Source organism: Botryllus schlosseri, chromosome 10, assembly GCF_051294905.1.
Source record: "Botryllus schlosseri isolate E-star chromosome 10, Bs_hap1, whole genome shotgun sequence".
Lineage (NCBI taxonomy): Eukaryota > Metazoa > Chordata > Ascidiacea > Stolidobranchia > Styelidae > Botryllus > Botryllus schlosseri.
The window spans coordinates 2,879,622-2,902,799 of NC_137245.1; the positions used below are offsets into that span (position 1 = coordinate 2,879,622).

The 23,178-nt window shown below is 41.5% G+C and overlaps 2 protein-coding genes and 1 long non-coding RNA gene across 7 annotated transcripts in view; 2 read left to right on the top strand and 1 right to left on the bottom strand.

Moving 5' to 3' along the window:
- The window catches only part of LOC145447823 (uncharacterized), a 245,308-nt gene that overhangs the window by 218,091 nt on the left and 4,039 nt on the right, over positions 1 to 23,178 (top strand). The window lies entirely within an intron of this gene.
- LOC145447847 (uncharacterized) overlaps positions 1 to 23,178 on the top strand; it is a 287,550-nt gene that overhangs the window by 169,871 nt on the left and 94,501 nt on the right. The gene's annotated exons all lie outside the window — the stretch shown is intronic.
- LOC145449181 (uncharacterized) lies at positions 17,454 to 19,732 on the bottom strand. Of its 5 annotated transcripts, XM_080327652.1 has the most exons (5): positions 19,303 to 19,726; positions 19,196 to 19,250; positions 18,658 to 19,117; positions 18,465 to 18,605; positions 17,454 to 18,376 (listed from the first exon to the last, which is right to left on the bottom strand). In XM_080327652.1, exons 3-5 carry the CDS (start codon positions 18,821 to 18,823, stop codon positions 18,201 to 18,203), a joined length of 483 nt encoding a protein of 160 aa, XP_080183778.1. In that variant the 5' UTR covers positions 18,824 to 19,117; positions 19,196 to 19,250; positions 19,303 to 19,726; the 3' UTR covers positions 17,454 to 18,200. The 5 variants fall into 5 exon arrangements, 3 of the variants coding, with proteins under 3 accessions (XP_080183778.1, XP_080183779.1, XP_080183777.1); XR_013918163.1 differs by having other exon boundaries at positions 17,454 to 18,786; positions 19,021 to 19,117; positions 19,303 to 19,732; XR_013918161.1 differs by having other exon boundaries at positions 17,454 to 17,793; positions 17,850 to 18,376; positions 18,658 to 19,726.

Consider the following 23,178-nt stretch of genomic DNA (forward strand, 5'->3'; position numbering starts at 1 on the left):
AGCTTTTCCACTTCTTGAATAGCCAACTTGCGTTTCTCCCAGCCCATGCGCCGGGGACGTACTTTGACAGGTTGTTCAGTGGTGAGAGTGATTCTTTGCTGCAAAACTTGTGTCTGTCCGAGTTTCCCATCCGGCCCAATGAAAACATCCTGGAATTCAGTCAAAAGATCCCGCACTGCCGACTGCTGCTCCCCCGTTAAGTCCTGAACCCCATCTAACATGGGACTCAGATGACCTGGAAATTCGCCCGTTTGCGATTTCGATTCTTCACCTAAATAGGACTTCGCTTCACCCGGGGGCACCTCTTCATCTTCACTCTTCCTTATACTGGCAATGCCGGAAACTCTTCCATGTACATCCTGGAAGTTGTCTGCAGGGCAAATCATGCCAACAAAAGTGCCAGAGGGTATCTCAACCACACGATCTGAATCATTCACAACCAGAACTGGCACCAAGCATTCTGATGCGGTAACGAAAGCAGGACACACATACACTCCCGACTTATTCTGTGCCCACGAAAAATCCCTGACTGGCTCAACTACAGCAGTAACTCCCTTAACATCCACTGGCCAAGGGTGGTTATTCTCTCCAGTCACACATAATTGACTGTGAGCGGGAACCGAAATTGATTCCCTAATGTTTATACGGCTGCACGTGACATTATTGGAACTCATTAATTGAACCGAGTCATCACCCACTTGCATTACTCCACGTCTGGCATACAAGGTGACATCAAAATCCTTCAGAGCATCCATACCCAAAATACCAATTTTCGCTCCGAGCTCAGCCACAAACACTCGCATCCTCACACAAACTTTATTTATACACATCTTGAGTGTGCAACTTCCATGCACTACTAGGTGTCTGCCATTAGCCACTCTAAATCGATTGTCGTCCGGACTCGATTCTAGCTCACCGACATCAATAAACTCCCGTAACCCAACATCTATGAATGTCACCGGACTACCGGTATCTACCAAAAATTTATTATCTGCCCTGGCAATACTAACAAGTGTGTACCAGTTGGTTGAAGCATTGAGGGAGCAAATCAAGTTATCAAGATCAATATCAACTGTATTACAAGCGGGGTTACTGGTTTCGCACCCTGCTACTGCGAGTTTAAACGACCGTTCCAATTTCCATTATTATCCATAGTTTGCTGAGGTTGAGGGAAATATTGTGTTTGCGCATTGGGCCCATGCTGCCATGAACTATTCTGATTGGAATATTGACATTGATAATCATAGTGCCCTGCATTTCGACAAAGTGGACTAAAGGGTGCCTTACAGAAACGTGCAGAATGACCAGACTTGCCACACCTGAAGCATTTACCAAAGAATTTTGACTTGCGAATTTCACGGTTTCTATTTGGTGAATTCGGACGACTCGCATTATAGTCTGGCACAAGATTTTTATTAAATAACTCGGTCAACTCATTTCTCAAAGACTTAATCTGGTTTTGCAATTCACCAATACATTCATCACATTCTGATTTCGAGTTCAAGTCAGCCTTGCGAGTAGAGTTATTAACCACTGCCATATAAGGTTTTATTGTGCCCGCATTGGCCCCATGAGTAGCAGCCATTGACTCATAGTTTTCAGCAGCACGAACTAACTCCTCTAAACTGTCACTCTCACGCACAGCAAGCATAGCACACAGTGTGACATCAGAGAACCCCTGACAAAATTGTTGACGTACCAGTAACTCTGCAGCATTCCCGTTTATCATCTTGTAGCCTTTACGAACCAATTCTCGGATAGCAGCAGCAAATGCAGCAGGGGTCTCATTCGGCTTTTCCTTCGGCTGTTGAACTTAGCTCTGTAGTTTTGTCCTGATTGCTCATTCCCAAAACATTTTCTGAGATGCTCCACCAAAAGTTCGAAGTTCTGAGAATCCTCGTCGGAAACCTCCTTGGCGTACTTCAGCGCGGGACCTTCCAGACTCCAGCCAAAATATGAAAGAATTTCACGTACACCCCAAGATGGGTTGCAGCCAACAACATACTCAAAATGGCTTAGATGGTCTTCTAACGTAACGTCCGATGTTCCACTGAACTTATTAGGCAGAACATTTGGCATTTTCGATTCCAGATGAATAGGCTTACCAGGCACTAGTATTTCGGTTGATTTCTTGCTGCTCGAAATTATTGTATCGTCGGGAATATTCCTATCCGGAGCTGAAACACATGGACGATCAACACTGCCCTTGTCAGAACCAGTCTGTTCCGGTACAGTACGTTGCATTTCTCTAATCATTGAAAGAACCCTGGTCTCCCACACCTGCATTTTTCGGTCGATCATCTCTTCGACAGCAAGTAGAATTTTTCCTGAGATGCGCTCAATCTGTCCCGATACTCTACTTTCGGTGTTCGTCATTCTCACCTCGAGGTATTCAATTTTCGTTCGCAGCACGTCTAGTTGATGCGACTCGATCTCTTCTTCTATCTGTCTGGCCTCGGAAATTAACGACTGAGGTGAACTATCCATTCTGGTCCTGGCGTGCTCGCCAATGTAGCCGGCCGGCGCCAACAGGCCTACTTTCTACTTCTGAAGTTTAACTCCTTGGCCTTCACCAGCGAATAGCTCTAGTTATTGTTGTATCCGGTAATCAACGGCACCCGCCCTCTTGCACCGTCATTTCGGGATATTCATATTCGTACTCGACAACGTCCGATTCCTCGTAATAAAATAACATTGATATACCGCCCAGCTTTATCGGGACGCAGCAAGGCGGATGTTCTACTCCGTCCCCAAAATGCATGGTCGCGTGAAATACGGCGTGATGTGTCGCGTCGTTAGTAACGGGAAACTTGCAATGTTCGACGCACCTGTACGCCTGATATTTCCGCGGGGTATGAATGTAAGTAACTGTATCCCAACTGGGAAAAATTTATTTCCATTTCTTCCCTGTGACATTTGCCCATATGATTCGATCGCTTTTGCCTGGATTTCGACCCTCGATCGTTCTGATCGACTCTACGCCGCACGCCTATCTTGATCCCGTCCATACGAATGTTCATCTTTCGTTCCTCGGTGGATCTTTTACTTCGTGTCGCGCGAGTGTACCCGGTGTTTTTCTCGTTTTCGAACAGTTCCTCCTGTTCCATCAGATTTCTCGTTTCGTATTCTTTCTCGAATCGATTGTGCTTGCTGTGGTCGTCCGAGAAGACTACGAGCAAGGGTTCTTTGGCAGTCATCGGAGTGATGTCAATATCTACCATTCCGCTTTCTCTATTTTTAACAAGTACGTCGACACTTGCTGCCCCTGGAACTCCGAAGTAGATGTGTCACATCGACAGTCAGCCACCCTTCCTTTGCTGTCGTTAACGACTATCTTTTAATCAGTTGTCTGCTGCTGCAAAGAGATTCGCACATTCCGCTTTCTTCGTGTTCTCCACAGAAAACATGCTCAACCTTGATATCCACGTTAACGCCACTAGAGGGTGACCTCAATAACGTCGAGATGTACCGGAAACGCAACTCGGCCCTTGTGATTGTTTCTTGAGCGGGAAGTTTAGAGGTGTTGAACAGGATCATGTACTTTCGGTGACAGGCCGTCGTCCTTGGGAATCTTGTGCAGAGATCGTTGATTGAAGCAAAAGTATTTCTGGCAGTCTGATTTGCGATGTTATGGAAACTGCGTATAATGTTGGATGTGGGTTGCAGGGAATGGTCTTGATCGAACATACGAAATACGTCGAGCATGAATTTCGGAATCTCGCGAGCGTTTTCGGGCTCGTCAACGTTACCCGTTCTTCGTATGTTAGGCGATAATATTAGAGGATGTCTTTTCTGATATAATCCCGATTCTTCATAACTATTTACAGATAATGCAGCCAGTGGCGTAGCAGCCACCTGGCGGTTCTGGCTCTGCGCCAGGGGCGGCAGGCTCCAAGGGGGCGGCAAAATGAGGCTGCACAATGCACAGTGCACACCAATTCTTTAATTATGTATTATAGTGGTCCCCACCGTAAATACTATTTTATTCAAATCCAAATTTTTCGACGGCAATAACTCCGCTTCCACTGTTTGGAATTTAACATAATTTGGTGAACATCGTTTCTATAGACAACCTAACACTTTCATGGGGTGAACAGAAAATTTTCAAATTTTTTGTTATTTATTTTACATAATGAATAGAAACTTTCTTCTCCTGTAGCAATGCGGCTACTGGTTGGAATTGAAACAAATTTGGTGTGTAGGCTTAAATTAATGAACCTAACGATTTTATCAAGTAGCCAGTGCGATTTGAGAACAAAAAGTCATTTTTGAAGAGCCCTAGTGCACAGTGTACACTACACTACGATTGGGGTTTGGCAAAATCGAGTACCTGAGTGATTTGATTCTGAATCACTTATTAATAATAATATGCTTCGAGTCGAGTCGAGTCGAGTATTCCAGTATCCCTCTATATGAGGTCAAAACAGAATGCAATATGTCACAGTTAAAATATGTACCTTTTATCCCACCACAAAGAATACAATGCCTGTTATACATCACATTAAAGATACTTTGGTATTTTTTCGACCATACTGATTTCATTGCATTTTGTGACAATGTTGAGGGGTGATCATGACTTCTGAAATGTGGTATTTCCACTAAACTTAATAACTTTGCACTACATGTTTTGTATGCTGCGATACGGCCAATCAATGTTTCAAGGCTTCCACAGTGGAAAATAGTATCGAAACTATAATTATCGTTGATAAATTAACATCAATGGCGAGTAGCGTATAATTTCAGTACTCGAAAAAAATCGTCTTTTACTACTCGACTTGAATCATCAGATTGGAGTACTCGAATCATTGTGCCCATAGCCCTAGTTACGATTTGGTACAGCAGACCGAGATAGCTGTGAAAGTAAACCGGTCCTAGGAACTGTATAAGTTGGTTATAATTGTTAGATTGACAGATTGGGCTTAAATTTATACAAGTGTTAATTAGGACTCGAAAATGAAATACATTCGTTCGCTATTTCTTGTCTTTATTATTTTTGGCGTTATTAACGTTGAGACGGTGAGGCTGAGACGCGGCATATTATTTGTAATATATTTTTTGAAAATATTGCTTGAACATGAATCTATGTAGAAATTTGCTGCGGTCTACTGAGGGGGCGGCATTTTAAGCGAGAGCCAGGGGCGGCAGCACATGCTGCTACGCCAGTGAATGCAGCCCGAGTCCTGTTTCTCAAATATTCGTGGATTTGATTTCTGCCTATATTCCATGCATCGTTAATTCCAATTAATCCGTAAATTAGTGGCCACAGGCAAGCCAGAGATAATAACTTGCTGTCTTGGTGCGAACGTTTCCGACGATGTGCAATATTTAACGTAGATGCTTAATACAACCAAATACTCCAATTCCTGTATCGGATAAAACATGTGGACTCGAACGATATCGCATTGTGCATGTGGATAATTTACATCCTTACGTGGATGATGTTGACTCGCTTCCAGCTCTGGGAGACGGTTTAGTCGGTGAGACCGACATCTCTGTGTCGGAAGAGTTACCGACTGTCCTACTTGGTTGTAGCAGACAAATGCCCTCGCGGTTTAATGACTATGTTATGTGAAAGTTTTATTTTTTTTATTTTCTCGCTTTGTGGCTGTTGCTTGGTTACGGCTTGTATTTTGTTGTGAGAGTCTACTTGAGTAGCACCTCTCAAAATTGATGGGAGGGTGATGTGGCAGCCCACGTGCGCCCACTATCTGGGTTGGCGCCCTTGGGATGCTCTAGTGATTTCATGCTAGGCGCTCTTCTGGTTTGGGGTCTCGTCGCTGCTGGTTGGTTAAATACTTCTGAGTGAATAAACTTCCTATCTGAGCAAAGGCCTCTACACCAGTCCTTACCATGTGACTTGTTATGCCAACGCGATCCATTAAGCTGTTTGTGACATTCTGTATATAAAAGTAAATCATACGGGAAGTGTACCTTCAACTAATGAAAATTGCTGTGAAATTGTCACTGATTCCGCTTCGTAAGAGGAAGACGAAGTCACTCCTTCACTGTCACCTAACCTGCAGAACTTGATTAAGAAAGTGCGCGAAACTGTCAAAATCTTTAGACGTTCTCCCGTCAAAAATGACGATAATCTTCAGCCGTTTGTTGTGGAAGCTTTTGGAAAAGAGAAGATGCTTCTATTGAATTGTAAGACCAGATGGAACAGTTTGCTTTCAATGCTGGAGAGATTCTACGAGTTGAGGAAACAGATCAAAATGGCGTTGCTGCAGCTTGACATTCAATTTGATTTGTCTGATGCAGAGTTGAAGGCAATTAAAGACATGTCTGAAGCTCTTGCCCCATTTAAAGCCGGTATTGAAGCACTATCGGGCGAGGGGGCAGATTTGCTGTTATCAGAAAAGATAATCGCATTTATTTTAAAGAAGCTCGAACAACTAAATTCGGAAATTAGCAAGGATTTGAATAAAAGCTTTAGGTCTCGAATCGACCAGCGTCGGAATGTTGAACTGGTTCACCTTTTTGAGTACCTCAAGAATCCTGCCTACATTGACGAACAGAAAGATCAGCTTGGTCATAAAATAAAACGTCAAAAAATCGTTGCCCTGGCCACTGATGCTCTTCAAAGATTGTTTCCAAGCCACACTATAGAAATGGATCGACGGTCTACGGAACAGCACGAAGATCCCGGTATTAGCCAGATTCCGCAAATGACATCGGCACAAGAGCTGCATGCTTTCGTGACAGATGATGAAAGTCTTCAAGAACAAAACGAAGATGTTGGCGCACGAGTACTACAAAAAGAAATGCTGCTATATGAAGCCAGCAAAAAACGGCCAGAAAACTTGAATAAGTTATATGAATCACTGAAAACTATTAAGCCAACATCCGTCAAGGCTAAACGTGCGTTTTCAGCTCTTGTATAGTTCGCTAATAAAATACGAAACCGTCTTAATGATGATACTCTCGATGCTCTCATGTTTCTGCGGCAATATTACAAGAAATAAATGTAGTTTGTGTAGCTTGTATGTGTATTTTACTACTTTGCCAATCCCGGGAAAATCCCGATCCCGGGATTTCAAATTTGATCCCGAAGTCCCAACCCTAGTATCTACCCACTATGTGTCTATCGGATTTGGCGATGATTTTTATTCTGTATTCTGCGGTCTCTGTGCCTTTCCACAGATATCCCGCGACCTAATGCAATCCTGTGCCACCAGCGCTGCCTACGCCACCTCCGTACTCCTGACAGATGGCTAACCCCCAGGATCGCCCCCCATTTTGCTAAACGAAAACTGTCTGCCTCCATAACGACCCTTGTTTCTTCGCTTCCCGAAGCAACTCTGCGGTTTCTTCCCCAGATTCGGTGACAGTATCCATCCCGCGCTTTCGTTGATTATTTTGTTCCAGCACTGGTTGATGCAGTGTTAGTGTCGCTAGGTACGCTTGCTGCTTCTGTTCCGGTGTCTTCCTGAAGATTCTGATCGTCTCTTCCTCCTGTTGTTGCTGCTGCTGCATCTCTAGCTCTTTTGGCTGCTCTTCGCTCGTTGGCGATATTTATACACTCTAGAGGTATTCGCTTTTTTTCTATTTTGCCGTCACGTCTCCGCCAATAGCCTGGCATCCACCCTCTTCTTGTCCGCTTCCTTGGTATCTCCACATTTAAATTTCTCGCAATTCCCTCCAATATTTTCTTGTTTGGTGACATCTGCCATTATCTTATTTTGTGTGCTATTTCACCCCCTCCAGCTGCCACTCCAAATTGATGTAACCTTATTTCATTTTTATTCCAAGCGTCTACCACTCTTTGTCCGAAGTCTTCGAATTCTGTTGCCTTTCTGTTTTCTCTTTCCACTTCTGATATTCTGAATTCACAGTATTTTTCTAATTCTTCTCTCTGTCTTTCTTTTAACTCGTCTGTTATCCCCTCTCCTCCTTGATTTGTTCTCCCTTCCCCCAATTCCTCTTGGTCTAGTTCTATGTCCGAGTCTTCGTCTTCGTATAGGTAGCCTTCATCGTTTTCTATTCCGTCTGTGATCCCCGTTGGATCATCTTCTGTCACCCCTTCTCCTATATTTTTCAGTGCCAGTGTATCTTCTGGTGCTATTATTGGCGCCATTATTTCTCTTATTGATTCTCGGTATTCCACCAAGTCATGATAATCTGACTGTCCCGTGTCGTCTGCTACGAACACACTGTCAATCATTTGTCGCAGAACTGTGTCTTCTTGTGTCCATTTGTATGTCTGTTCTTGTATGCTTCCCATGCTTGTTTCCCCTATAAATACTACTGCTGTCAGGAAGTGCTGCATTCCTGGCACTCCATTCTGATCTCTTATTGGATTTTCCGCCGTTAGTTCGTATATTCTCTTCCTTGCATTTCTGAATGCTCCCACCCATCCTTCATACCATATGTCTTGTGCTTCTTGTAATTCTGCTGCATGTTTTTTCTGCTCTTGACCTCCATCCTCCAAATTATTTTGCATGTATTCTCCAATTCTCAAATTATTTTGCATGTATTCTCCTTCTTTCACTTATTGGTACTTCTAGTATTTCCAACCCTTCATTTAGTTTGTCTCCCTCCCAATTTTCCATTGACGTTTGTATAACCGCTGTTATTGCTCTTGGATATTCCATTCCATTATTTAAGTCTCCTGCTGCTGCTCCAAATAAACTTATTTCCATTTGTATGTTTTTGTATCCCGATCCCCATTCGTTCAATTTCTCACTCATTCTTTGCCCTTTTTTCCAAACTCTTTTTACTATATTTTTTTTTTTCATTTCTAATTTTCCACTCTCTGCTTCTGCTTTTCCTAAATTTGCCACAGCGTTCTCCACCTTTTTTAGTGTTTGCATTGCCTTTGCTGCTCTCGATATTGGGTTTCTTACGAACCCCGATCTCAATTTCCTTGCTCTGCTCAAACTTTTTGACACATTTCTTCCAACTATTGAACGTAAAATACAAAATATGGTTTGAATTGAACCAAATTTGGTGAACATCGTTTCGGTTCATTCAACGGTTTGAAGTATTTGGTTGTATTTTAAGCCTTAAGCTGTAGCTAACTTTTGACGTGTTTATTGGTAGTACTAGGCTAAAATTACTACCCTCTCCCTTTTTTTTCCACGGACTTCACCTTCTGACTCAAACCTTCTCCCTCCTCGAGACTTAACGAGCTCGTTGAGTCTATTTTTTCTCTTCGCGTTTCGACTCTTCTTCGGAGTCAATTCTCGTTGAGTCTTCTCTTCTTCTAGTCAGCAAGTTATCTCTTGAACTGTAGCTCGACTTCTTGATTACCCGCCTAGATAGTACGTCACTGTCTAGAGTAGGGGTCACCAACCTGGTGCCCGCGGGCACCAGGTAGCCCGCGAGGACTAGATGAGTGGCCCGCGAGCCTGTTCTAAAAATAAATCGAATAGCAGCATTTGCCAATATTCGTCAGATTATCACCAGTGAGCTTTTAAATATAGAAATTGAGCGATTTAGCTATTGTTGTCTAAATCACACTATAACATGTGACTTAGAAATGAAAATACATATGTATAAACACTTAAAATGATGATATCAAATAACCCCAATTACAATTAGTAATATAGATAGATAGATAGTCTTTTATTCGTCACATCAATAAATAAAGAAGTATACGAAACAAATATTGCAGTATAGACTGGGAGACGACGAGGGGGCGTTAATAGAATAACTAGATATCGAAGACGTAGAATGGGCCTACGGCGTACTGCCCATACAGGCGATATAACGGCATGCCATCCGCGGTCTTCTAGAAAGGGTGGGGGTTCCGTTATGGTAGCTCGACGTCCCGGACAATGCCAAAGTAGTAAACAACATTACTATCCTGTAGCAAATGGCGGTGACGTACTAGAAGATGCAGCATGCATGCATAATGTGTATTGCAACTTTTGACACAGCTTGTCTCTCTTACATTCAACGCAATTTATAGTACCATGTTTACAACTTTCTTTAATCGATGCTGCTGTCTGGTATAATGAAAGCTGTCATGTCTGGATGCTGAACAGTTAGAGATTGAAATTGTACCACTGCAAAATCACCTCCATCTCAAAGCCCACAAGGCTGCAGCAAACTTTTTGGTTTTGTTGACACGGAAAAGTACAGTGGTGAATGCACAGCAGCTATGAAGGTTACAAGCGTGTTTGGTTCAACTTTTCGTTGTGAATCAGCCTTTGCGGACACGACATTCATCAAATAACTAACACAGAACACGCTGCACTTCTGGAACACTCGCTCAGAGTTGCAGTGTAAGTTACATGACCAGAGTACAGCGCACTAGTTTATAGCATGCAATGCCAGGCCTCCCACTGACTGGTTTAGAAACAGATAACACGATGTCCAGTCTAACGTGCGAGGAGATTTATTTTAAAATCCGAGTTTACAGCTGTTATATGATTTATATAAACACAGTGCGAAGTGGAAGTAATTCGTGATTTCTTAAAAAGTCTTAGTAGCTGGTTGAGATGAGATGTTTTGATTTAAAAGAATCTCTTAGAAGTCTTACCGCTATGCGATACCTGCCCAATGCTATGAATATCAAAGCGGAAATTGTGTCTGGCACGGGTAAACGGCGGGAGTAAATGGTAGCCCGTCGCTTCAATCAGTAGCCCTTGGTTGCAAAAAGGTTGGTGACCCCTCCTGGTCTAGAGCTAGACAGAAGTCGTACGATCTCTTCAAAACTACAGTATCGGTTCCTGCAAGGCGCATATGAGCGAGTCAGAACGCGCTTTAAAACAGCCTTTGAAGCGCCTTGGAAACAGCTTTAAAACATAGCGCAGATACTATGTTTTAAAGCTGTTACCATGTTTTAAAGCTGTTACCATCTAGAAGACGAACAACAACGAAGAGACAAAGACCGCGCTCGCTGGACGTAACAATTCCTGCCAACACCCACGGTTCCAAGCGAGGTTTTCAATGCCGTGATAACACAAGAACCATTGAAACCTGCTAAACGAGACAGAATCCATTTAATATCTTTGAACTATTCAAAATCACGGTCAAGGATACTCCCAACACACAGGAAGCGAGAAACCAGATATTAGAGACCTATGGGGATGGTATTGCGACATGCACAGGTAGGTTAAGAGTAAAAAGTGCCAGTGAGCCGATTAAGACATTTAATATACGCGCTGTGCCAACAGAGGCGTCGGACATGGAACTATTAACTCTAATATCGCTTCATCAGTGCGGGAAAGTGGTAAACGTCCTTGACTTGATCGGCACAAAATACTAATAGCATATTACGAGCCAGGGAAGCTGCCGCCGTGTATGAGAATACGCGGCTTTAGCTGTAAGATATTCCTACCTCCTGGTGAACAAGCAACAACAATGTGCAGTAATTTTATCGTAGGCTCTTCGGTAGTTACAGTAGAAAATATAGGCCCAATATGGCTCTACGGACGAAAAAGGTTCCCGACCCCTGGCATATATACAATCTGGATTTGGTTAGATCCTTGGATGTTTAGATTTCTACCGGGAATGGCGACATTTTCCAACTTTTGAGCTTTTTCGCTAAAACGGTGAAGGCGCACGGTCACTATCCTTGGAGTCTCATTGAATTTGACTGACATTAGTATCCATCATTTAACCACATTTACACATGATCGTTTCAAGATTTCAAATGCCTCAGCTATCGTTTTACTCCGCAATCAACGTCGAACATTCGATGGTACCCGTTTCTGCTTGATTGGTATTGCATGATTCACATAGTGTTATCTTTTCATATTTCAATTCGTGCTTTAATCCGAGCTCTTTCAATAATGTTGGCAAAGGTGACATCCAAATGAAGTCGAAACAATCGTGCTGACTACCAAATTCCAAATTAGTTCTGTTGCATACAGTTCGAAGAGCATTCATCAGTACTCCACGTGCAACCGGCTTGAAGTTTGTCAATGGGACGAGTATATTTGTGACTTCCGGATGAATTTGCACACTGCCGTCCATTGGCCCCTGACATGAGAGTATGCCTGTGCATCGGAATTGAACCAGCATGTATTTCCCAAGTTTACGAGTCCTGGAATTTGAACGATTATCCCACTTTCCACCTCGGCATTCTGTAAAATTGAGATGATGTTATGTATAGTTGAAGCAAGTCCCAAGTGATTTTACCACGGAATTCATTTTGTGAACATGTTTGAAGATGATGTTGCGAGCAGATATACGCTGACATACATACGCATACGCCGTATGCTGACGAGTCACAGCGGCGGCTCGTCCTTTAGAGCAACTGGGCACTGCCCCACCTAAAATTCAATCACAATGATTTACCATTTATGGACACTAAGTAAGCAATCAATATATGCCGGAACCACGGCGCAAATCGCATTCTTTTTGTGCTTTCGTTTGGAAATGTCCATATACAGCTAAGTCTCCACGAAAATCAAATCATCTTCTGTCTTCGCTTTGTAAATGCCCAGCCGGGGCTTGCCCCGGTAGCGATCGTAACACGTTTCCACTGTCTTTTCTCTCAAAGCCGCTCACAATAAAGAAATGGCAATGGCAAACTACTCACTACTATCCATTAAATTACCGAGGCAACTGCCAGTGTGATGTAATGGTATATATATATATATATATATATATTAGAGTGGTTCAAAAATAACCTTTTTTCCTGAATCTTGCAGGTTACTTGATTAAATCGTTAGGTTGCCTTAAAAAACGACGCACACCAAATTTGAATTCATTCCAACCAATATTCGCGGATTTCGTAGAGTTTCAAAATTTTGAATTTGCCTAAAAATGCAAAAAAAAATTTTTTTCAAATTTTTCTGCCAACCCCATGAAATTGTTGCGCTGTCTTCGAAAACGATGCAAAACAAATTTGACTCAATTCGAAGCCGTAGAAGTGGAGTTATTTCAGTTTTTCTTTGATAATTCTGGGATTATCCTTGATTGGTGGATCATCTCAGAATTATCATAAAAAAACTTGAATAACTCCGCTTCTGCAGCTTGGAATTGAGTCAAATTTGTTTTCCATCGTTCTTGAAGACAGCGCAACAATTGCATAAGGTTGAAAGGAAAATTTGAAAAAAATTTTTCTTGCATTTTTAGGCAAATTCAAAATTTTCAAACTCTACGAAATCCGCGAATATTGGTTGGAATGAATTCAAATTTGGTGTGCGTCGTTTTTTAAGGCAACCTAACGATTTAATCAAGTAACCTGCAAGATTCAGGAAAAAAGGTTATTTTTGAACCACCCTAATATATATATATATTATATATATGAACTCTGTTACCGTCCGATGCTGCTAAAAGTCGATTTTGACGGTGTTTCACAGCATCATAATTCTTGAAACTTGGTATGTAATGTCGTGATGGCGGCATTTAACACTGCTCTCGTGATGGTGGCATTTAACACTGCTCCAAGTTTCAGAGTTGCTACTTAAAATTTTAGGGTATTAATTTCGTTTCCAAAGTTAACTGTGTGCTGATCCGTCATGTATCGCAAACAGATTTTACTCAGAAGCGGGTATTGGTCTTTATTCCATACCGAGATCGGTCATGACAAGTCTTAATGTTAGTATCGAACGCTCTACCAAGTCTATCCCTGAAATATATCAATTTTCCTCACTTTTAGCAGTTTCTGGTCGCATTTTCAAGCACCAGTACCAACAAACGAAATCCCAACAGTGTGTTGGCTTCGAAATTACAATGAAATGTCGGTCTTGACCGTCTGAATCTCGAGTCAATGACTTGCTTCGAGTCATGCGCAATGACTCGAGTCCAAGTCGAGTCAATACACAGATTGACTCGAGTTGAGTCGAGTCATTTCCGTATTTTGAGAAAATGACTCGATTCGAGTCATTACAACCCTGTCCAGTCGTTGCTCTGTTTTTTTTTTTTTTTCGCAAAGAATGGGAGAAATCTCATCTTTGACTTTTGTATAGGAGATCAACATTTAAAGGGCATCTTGTTGCATTACTTTGAGTCAATGAACTGCTCTGTTTTTAAGTTTTTGATTCCATTCACAGTAGAGGTCGACCGATTATCGGCTTGGCCGATTATCGGCGCCGATATTTGGAACTTTCTCGAATATCGGTATCGGCCAATCTAGGCCGATATCGCGACCGATATTTTATACCTAACTACAATCTACCTTTTCTGAACTGATCTGCAATTCTGTATCATGTTTTGATTTTCGGGTTATCCCAAATTTCAACGAATGTTCACAATTAAGCAATAAGTCTTTTCGATTTCAGTTTTCTCGTTTGTTGTTCACCTTTCTGTGGCATGAACAAGTGCCACCTTGCCTAATATATAATATTTTTGGCGAAATAGTTCTCTGCTCCTTCCATATTAATATCGGCCTATGATATCGGTTATCGGCCCAGTGAGCGTCAAAATATCGGTATCGGTATCGGCCTGTAAAAATCAATATCGGTCGATCTCTAATTCACAGTAGTGCGCATGGACATGACGTAGAATGTAGATCATGTCAGCATCGTTTTCTGCCATGATTGATAGAGAGAGAGAGAGAGATTTATTTCTCCGTCAACCGGAATAAACAGAATGAGTATGCAAAAAAGTACTCATAACAAAACAAAAAACACAGTAATAATAGCAACACATACACAGTAATAATAGCATGTAACTGGCTCTATAACGGTATAGACGGGTGCCGGCGATATGATCCTTACGATCTTCATGTCAAGCCGGAACCTAGGAGGTAACAAACAAGTATATAGAATAGATACATACACTCATGCTTACTAGTTATGGTGGTTTGTAAAAAATAAAAAAAATAAACGAAAATCGAAAAACGAAAATCGAAAAACAACAATGAAGTACACGGTGGATGCCTAGATGCACTAGTACATGAGGAATACATCCGATGGCGATTAGTACTTACTGAGAAGTAAGTCAAGGAACTCCGCCTTGAATGACGGAAAACTCATACTTACGTACACAGTGGATGCCTAGATGCACTAGTACATGAGGAATACATCCGATGGCGATTAGTACTTACTGAGAAGTAAGTCAAGGAACTCCGCCTTGAATGACGGAAAACTCATACTTATGAGTCGCGGGGGCAATTTATTCCACACATTGATTCCAGCACGCTTCAAGGGAGGAAAAGCATTGTCGGAATTAGACATAAATAGGTTGGAAGCGCTCTTAGATCGAATACCGTAGTTGTGTATAATCATACAGTATGCGAAGTAGTTTACAAGTGAATTTGGAACTTCTTGTACATGCACTTTGCTAATTCAAAAATATATATGTCTTCAACTTTAAGAATGCGAGGTTTCTTATACTATGGAGATAAGCGATGATAGATGGTTAGTCCAGCAATGGCCCGAATGGCTTTATTCTGCAGTACTTTCTGCTGCTTTCAAAATAGTTTGGGTTGCAGATCCCCACATAATAATTCTATATTGCAAATGGCTGTGAGCGATGGAGAAATAAAGACTTCTGAGCATAGGCCTGGGAACAATTCTATTTAGTCGCCACAAGACACCAGTATTGCGAGAGATCTTGGACGAAACATGACTTGTATGGGTATTCCAACTTAGGTCATAGTCAATAAAAATTCCTAGATATTTCATTGATTTGCAAATGCACATTGCTTGACCAGACATAATTAATTTGGGATTAGTATTGGAGAGTTCTGTTCTCCTTTTTTCTTTGCCTATTGGTAATACTTGGCTCTTACTAGCATTAATGGACAATTTGTTACATGTGAGCCAGTTGCTAATAAGTTCAAGTTGGTTGTCAGTTGAATAAGTGCGTGTCATCTGCAAAAAGGGCGGTGGCGAATTCTGAACAGTCAGTTATATCATTAATATACAATAGAAACAGCACGATGGTCAGATTTCTCTTGGCCGATGACTGTATATTGTTGTCGGCCAGTAAGATAATAGCGAAATATTTCGAGGGCAGTGTAACGTAGGCCTACACCATAACATTCTAGCTTATCAATTAGTAATGAATGGTTGACAGTATCAAATGCCTTCTTGAGGTCAAGCGAGATAGCCACACCATGAATGTTGGTTGATTGTACATCGTGGTATACTGTCATTATTTCAAGAATAGCATGAATAGTAGAATGTTGATCCCGAAAACCATATTGGTGATTGCTGATTATTTTGTATTTTGACAAAAAACTTGTGAGTTTACTTTGTAAAAGTTTCTCAAATACAATTGCTAGACTAGGTAGAACTGAAATAGGCCTATAGTTGGTTGTCGTGAACCTTGAACCTGCTTTGTAGACAGGGAATATTTTACCTATTTTGACGGAGCTCGGAAAGCATCCCAGTTCAAGCGATTTGTTGAAGTAATATTATAATGGAACACTCAGTGGGCCTGCAATTATCTTGAGGAGGTTATTTGGTACTTGATCATGTCCTGTTACTTTTGCATATTTAAGAGTATGTATAGTACGATTCACTACATCCGCTGTTGATGGCTCCAGGAACATTGATGACGTATTTCTTCTCAAGTAATCTCGCGCTTTCGTTGCGGATGGTGGAACAGCAGAAGCTAACTTTGAACCAATGGATGCGAAGAAGTCGTTGAACTCGTTTGCTACTTTCTTTGGTTCTTTGGTGGTACTACCATTTACATCACATTTCAGATATGGGGGTGCAGAAGTTTTGTTATTGATTAACCAAGTATATTTGATTTCCATGACAGCTTGAAAATAATTTTCGGAAATATGCTTCTTTGCTTGCTTCTTTGCTTTTTTCTTGATTGAACACAATTTTTTGGCATATTCTTTACGACGTATCATATCTTGTACATTTTTTGTTCTAATAAACTTCTGATAAAAAAAATGCCTAGTTTTTATTGCTCAAAGAATGCCAGGTGTGAGCCATGGTTTCAATTTGATTTTTTGCTGTCGTCGAGTGTGATGTCCTCAATAAAGTTACTGAACTTTTTGTTCAATTCGTTACTGTTGACACGTGGTGTTTTAACCGCTTGCTCAAATTTTTCATATGCATCTTGTAAGAGGCTGTCGTTGTTCAGGTTGCTCAAGTCTCTTTGCAGTGTTGGAATTGGAAAGAACATATTGCATATCAACAATCGTATATAGCTTCAGCGTCAAATATCAAATAACCGAATCTAAAAGTGTTTTAGCTCAATAGGCCTACATTTTATGTGATACCACGAATTCCTTCTATTGCCTACATTTTATGTGATACCACGAATTCCTTCTATTGTCACAAACTATAGGTTGGTGCACTAGGCCGTTACATCCTACTTGGTTATAGGATATTTGATATACCATATGTTGTTTGCAATTGTGTTCAGGTTGCTGACGATTAGGTCTACCCCAGATGAGTGTCAGTCGAAAATGTTCGGGTTTATTTTAATATGAATATATTATCCAATTGTATACAATGTGCTGTACCCCCAGGAGTCTCCAAAAACGTAGAAAGTTTACTAGAGGGCTTGCTGTATATTAGCGCCAGATATAGGGGCAAAATGAAGCAATTCTGCATAGCGACTCTAGTGGATCCTGTTTGACGGGGAAGGATATACTGGACCCCATTAATAGACATTCCCGGATAATTGCTACCATCGACTTGGTAGCCACTCTCAGCCCTTCCTCAGTAGGGCGACTAAGGAGCATTAGCGAGCGATTCACGTCACCCGGAAGAACTCGGGATTGTGCCCGCGCATGCCATTGCTTGAGGTAGTTCTTGAAGTCATTCTCTAGCCAATGTAAACGGTCGTCATCTGGGGAATAGAATGGTTGACGCTCAGGTTTGAATTTTGATCCGTGGAATCCCGAATTCATCGCGTCGAACCACTTATCCATATGAAGGATAAATTTGGACAGAACGGGTTCATTGTCTCTTATGGCTACACCTGGAAACCAGAGTTGATTGCGAACAAAGCATTTTTTTTTCAAATACATATGCCACCTAATGTAAATGAAAGTAAGTGTCTGCGCTGCCAGCCGGACATTCATTTTGTCCCAAGGAGTTGGAGAAATGTGCGACTCCGTTAAATGCGAATAGAACGGTAAGTCACCACGAGCGACGTCTGCCTGTAACTTTAAATGCAATCATACCATCATTCCCATAACACACCTTCACTGTAACAGATCCCTGTTATCGTCAACTCTTTGATGGACTCCATCACTATAAATCCATCGTTGCACATGCACCTCTTCGAGTGCAATATGTTATTGCGTCTGGCACAAAATAGATGTACCTGAAAACACAGTGGAGTCAATGTTCCTGCAGTTATATATCATCTGACTACAGGGTGCATCACACGTGAGAATCAAGCAAACAGATCGAACAAGGTGTGAACCCATGGTGGTAATTGATCAAGAATTTCAACCTGGAAGGCTCGATGGGATTATTCATCCGATATGGTGGGCTGCCATCTTCCTCGGTATTGCATATCAGCTTCATGACTGACCGGTTAGCCGGCAAGCTATCACCTTGATAAAGAAAAAATCGTCTCTACTGTTATAACGATAAAAATACACTGAACAAGAACAGCCTGAATAATTTTGGAAAGTAACTTACAGACCACTCCTATAATTGTAGCATGTGTCCGATAAGGAATTTCAACCAGCAAGTTGCTCGAAATCAGAAATAAATCTTCAGTTGATGCCCCCACCGTTGGGTAAAAGGCCACTACACCATCTAGTTTCTGGTTTGTAACACCTGGAAACAGTATTTACAAATTTAATTCAAGGATAAAAGGTCACGATGATACCTCCGATAAAAACAGCCAGCATATGAGAAGCCACTCTGGAAGATGATGAGGACAAGCAATTGATATCTTCACTTTTATAATCCACAAAACCTATCACATTGCCACTTGAGGTTTGAAACACGAGATCCTCTAAAATCCGAAGACAATATAATAGTACGCACCACATAATTGAATAACCTATCCCCTATAACAGGGGTCACCAACACGATGCCCGCGGGCCGCATGCGGCATGATTTCAGATTAACGAAGAACATATTTAGTAAAGCATTTGTTGTTCTCTTGTTCAAAGCAAGCTACTCTCCTGTTCCCAACATCACTATAGTGGAGATGGTTTTGAGTTGGCGACGCCTGGCCAATACGAACATTTGATGGTCATTTCGTCAAAGCATAATACAACGAACTGTTCATGGAAATTTTCTGAGCACTTGATGGCAGCTGAAATTCGCTTGGCCACTCCGTCCTGAAATCCGGTTTTACACCTATTTAGTGGTTTCGATTTGTCATGGTGGAGTGTCCTTGCTGACGGCAATACCATCACCTTTTGAACCAGTCTGTAAACGGCTGGCGATTTCGCATTTAACATCAAGCAATATCTATGTTAAGAAAATATTAGAAAGTTCATACCGGTACACACGAAGAACTGACCTAATCACTGAAGGAGCATATCGTCGGCCTTGAGCGCTATCAGATTGATGTAAGCGTCGCTGGACATTCCACTACACCTTCAAAAAATCATGATCTTTAGAAACATTTACCGTCAATTCCCCAGATTCTCGAACACATTCAAACCACGAAGCTTCCACTCTTCTTCAGGAAGAGCATTTGCGAATTCATACGCAGTAGAGCATTCTGCATTAACATCATTTATATTGTGTTATTGTTCAATCTCCGCATATCTGTTAATTTCCACTTCAGAAATGACCCCTCGGCATGTACATCACTATTAAACTCCTTCCACAATAGAGCTTTCTTGAAAACCTTCGTCACCACAAATCTTGCACATCTTGCAGAACCAATTTTCAGGAACAACTCAAAACTGTCATTTGTCAAAATACCTTCCTCATTTAAAACCAAATTGCAGACTGAGGTCGACAAAGTTTCTCAATTGTCATCATTTTCAACATCGGAATCCAAGTATGCTGTTGAGTTTTTACTTTTAGAAGCTTTCAGTTCTTTTCGGTAGTCATAATCTGGGTCATTTCGAGAGTCATCTACCTCGGAATCAGAGACAAGTTCATCGTCACTTTTTCCGGCAGAATTAATGATGAAATTACGTCTGCTGTCAGGAACAGTAAGCATCAAATATTTCTTTGAGAAGGATGTGACTTCGTTATCAATTTTAAACCGAACCTTTGCTGAATTGGAATACACGCTTTCCACAGTACCTACAAGTATTGTGTCTTCTTTATTAGGAAAAGAGGAAGAGTATGATAGTGAATCATTGTCGATATAATGTAGTGAATCATTGTCGATATAATGTGCTGACAAGTACACAGTGCTTCCAGTATGTAGGCTTATATCAGGTCGAGAATCATCCTTCCAGCTTCTGGTACGGTAAACCTCTGACATCTTGTTCTGACATCTTGTTATGTATTTTTATAAATTATACGATGCTCTTTCACTCATATATAGGATCTATCAATGAAAAATTCAGACATTCCACATCAACTATGAGCCTATCCTTTATACCGGTACTGTGTCTTGCACAATAACTTCCTAAACTCATGGCAGCATAAACCCTAAGAAGCTAGGGCTTTATAGGTCTAGTCTAATCACCTACTGCAACCAGGTAGCCTGCCTGTGATGTTGTATAAGAATACAACTGAACTTATAACCAAAAATGATTATGAAGCTCCAATTTCTATCCAGCTTAACTAAGAATGAACTGTAGGCTCATGCTCAGTCACATTCTGTAACTTGACAATGCTCATTATTCTTCATAAAACTCAAAGAGAAAAATTGATTGTCCATCACAAAACCTCTACAGCAATACATTGATTGCTATGTGAAATGGGCCTATGTCCAATTTTCAGTTGGATGGGCGGTGATGGAAAATGTCCAAATCCTGGACATAGGCCCCTTCTATTCCTATGTCACATCAAGTCACTGATTAGATTAGTTTTATGATTAAGTGCCACAGCCATCAGAAAGAGCCGTATCAATATACTAAAAATATCAAAAAAGTGAAAAATGGACATACGCCCTTTCTATTCTTTACGAACGATATAGTTCTCAAATTTGAAAGCGCAACACTTGTCAAGGCCCTGCCATGGAAAGTGATTGCGTCTTTTGACAAATGTAGCAGCATGTGAACATCGTACACACCAAATAAAACTAGAGCCGTACAGCTTAATTAATGCCTTTGCAAACAAAACCCTCAATAAGGTTCTGGGAATATTGTATATCAATTGTTCACTTGATTTTCCAGACACAAGTATGCTGATCGTTAAAAATGTTCATATGTCTTGCCGAAATTTCCTTTTGAGAGCAAGCTTACCCGTGTTCAATATAAATTGCCCGAATTCAGTAGCTTTCCAGCGGCCAAGTGCATCAAGTCCTCTTGGTTTCCGAGCGAATAAATTAGGTATGAACATCTTATTTTTCTCAGCCTTTTTAACATGGGCCCTGTTTTCACGGGGAACGAGTGAGTCTGCTGGGCCGTAGCGAGAACGAGCCTTGCGTTTTCACTGATGCCGTGACAGTGATCGCTACACTGGCACCAGCACGCGATACGAGACAATGGCGCGAAACAGTTTAGAAAATGGTGCGAGATAGTTGTATGAAGTTACGACCAGGTGGAAGATGGAGTAAGAGCAATTAATGGCGGGAATTAAGGGTTATGAGTGTCTACACAACATGGGCATCAGTGCGTATAGGGACACGGTTCGTAAGGATAATGCATGGAGAAGCGTAGCCGATTCATTAAAGGTCAACCATATCGACCAAACCAACTTTGGCTCATCATCAATGTTCCCTCTAATTTTTCACGAGTCTGCGCAAATACGCCAACTCACCGCGCAGGCCCTTGGACAACAGTGCGCATCCACGCCCACCATAGGGTGATAAACCGAACTTCTGGGGGGCTTCGCCCCCCAGACCCCCCTCGGGCTGCACGCTTGCCCCCCGCTACTAATCATCTGTGTCTGGTCTTCGTTTAGTGGGCGTTCGAATTAAACGCGCCAAGCGCTAAAATTTTCTATAATTCATGATCAAATCGGTCAATATCATCGAGAAATGCATATATTGCTATCAATTTTAATCCTGTCTCTGCTCACGTAATCACATTTACAGGTAAAGCTGATCGAGTGAGAAGTATTAGTAGTATAATTGTTCGCTCGTGAAGCGTAAAATACCGGAAGTCAAGAATGTTGCATTTCGAAACCAGAAACGCACTATTTTGAGATAGCTAGCAGTCGAAAATCAGCCTATGGAGCTTCGGAAAAGCGTCATTGTGGTGCTTCATGGACGTGCATTGTGTATTTCGTGGAACTAATTACACTGTATATCTTGCATATTGTTGATTTTCCACGATCGGTTTTGAAAACAGGTGTTTTTAATGTGTAATGACCTACATATTCCGCGGGGACAAATGACTATGGTATCCTGTCCACTGAATCACTATAGTGGTTATATCGCGAATTGTTTCCCGTGGAACAGGTTGGTCTAGAACAGTGGTTCTCAACCTTTTTTTATACACGCCCCCCTTTATGATACTGAAAAATTTCGCGCCCCCTTATCGTTATATCACAAAATCCAACCACGATGCAAGCAACCCCAACAGATTGTTTGATGGCATGGAAGGTTATGACTGTTGGCATGGAAGGTTATGACTGTTGAAGAGAGTATTCGAAAATATGAAATTCGGTTTATATATGGAGAAACACGCGTAAATTAAGGGTAAATCGCGCCGGGCGCGAAAAAAATTACAGTTGAGTGCTTCTTCGTGCCCCCATTCAGATGCCTTCACGCCTCCCGAGGGGGGGCGCCCCCCAGGTTGAGAACCACTGGTCTAGAAGCAATCCGTGAGCGTACACAATACGAACCAAATACAACCGCTCAGCGCAAAACTGACTCACTGTGTTAAGTATATCACGAATCACAGATGTATACATTTAATGTGTTTATTAGGCAACTGTAATCAAGCTCTTTACACAAACACGAACAATTTTATCATTCTCACATTTTTTATCACCAAAATAATTTAGATACTGTTCAGTTCAACCTTGAGATCTTTTAATTAAATATGAAATACAATGATCAGCGCACATATCAGAGTTTTTACTTTGAAGCTGTTGCCTGGTAACGGTGAAGTCCTCTGGACCTAGTAACTCGACTATCTGAGGTTTTAGGGGTGGGATCATAAGCATGTTAGCTTTAAACACGCTTCTACTATATATGTGTAGATTTCGCGCCCCCTTATCGTCATATCACAAAACGCAACCAGCATGCTATAGCCAACCTAACGGATAGTTTGGTGGCATGGGAGGTTACGACTATTGATGAGAGATTTTTTAATATGAA

Bases quoted from the DNA above. Each gene is read 5' to 3' on its own strand.
- LOC145449181 (XM_080327652.1), bottom strand. From the start codon at position 18,823: ATGTGGTGCGTACTATTATATTGTCTTCGGATTTTAGAGGATCTCGTG. The intron at 18,606-18,657 runs GTATCATCGTGA...TACTGTTTCCAG, and splicing joins GCTGGCTGTTTTTATCGGAG to GTGTTACAAACCAGAAACTA. The intron at 18,377-18,464 runs GTAAGTTACTTT...TTCTTTATCAAG, and splicing joins TACAATTATAGGAGTGGTCT to GTGATAGCTTGCCGGCTAAC.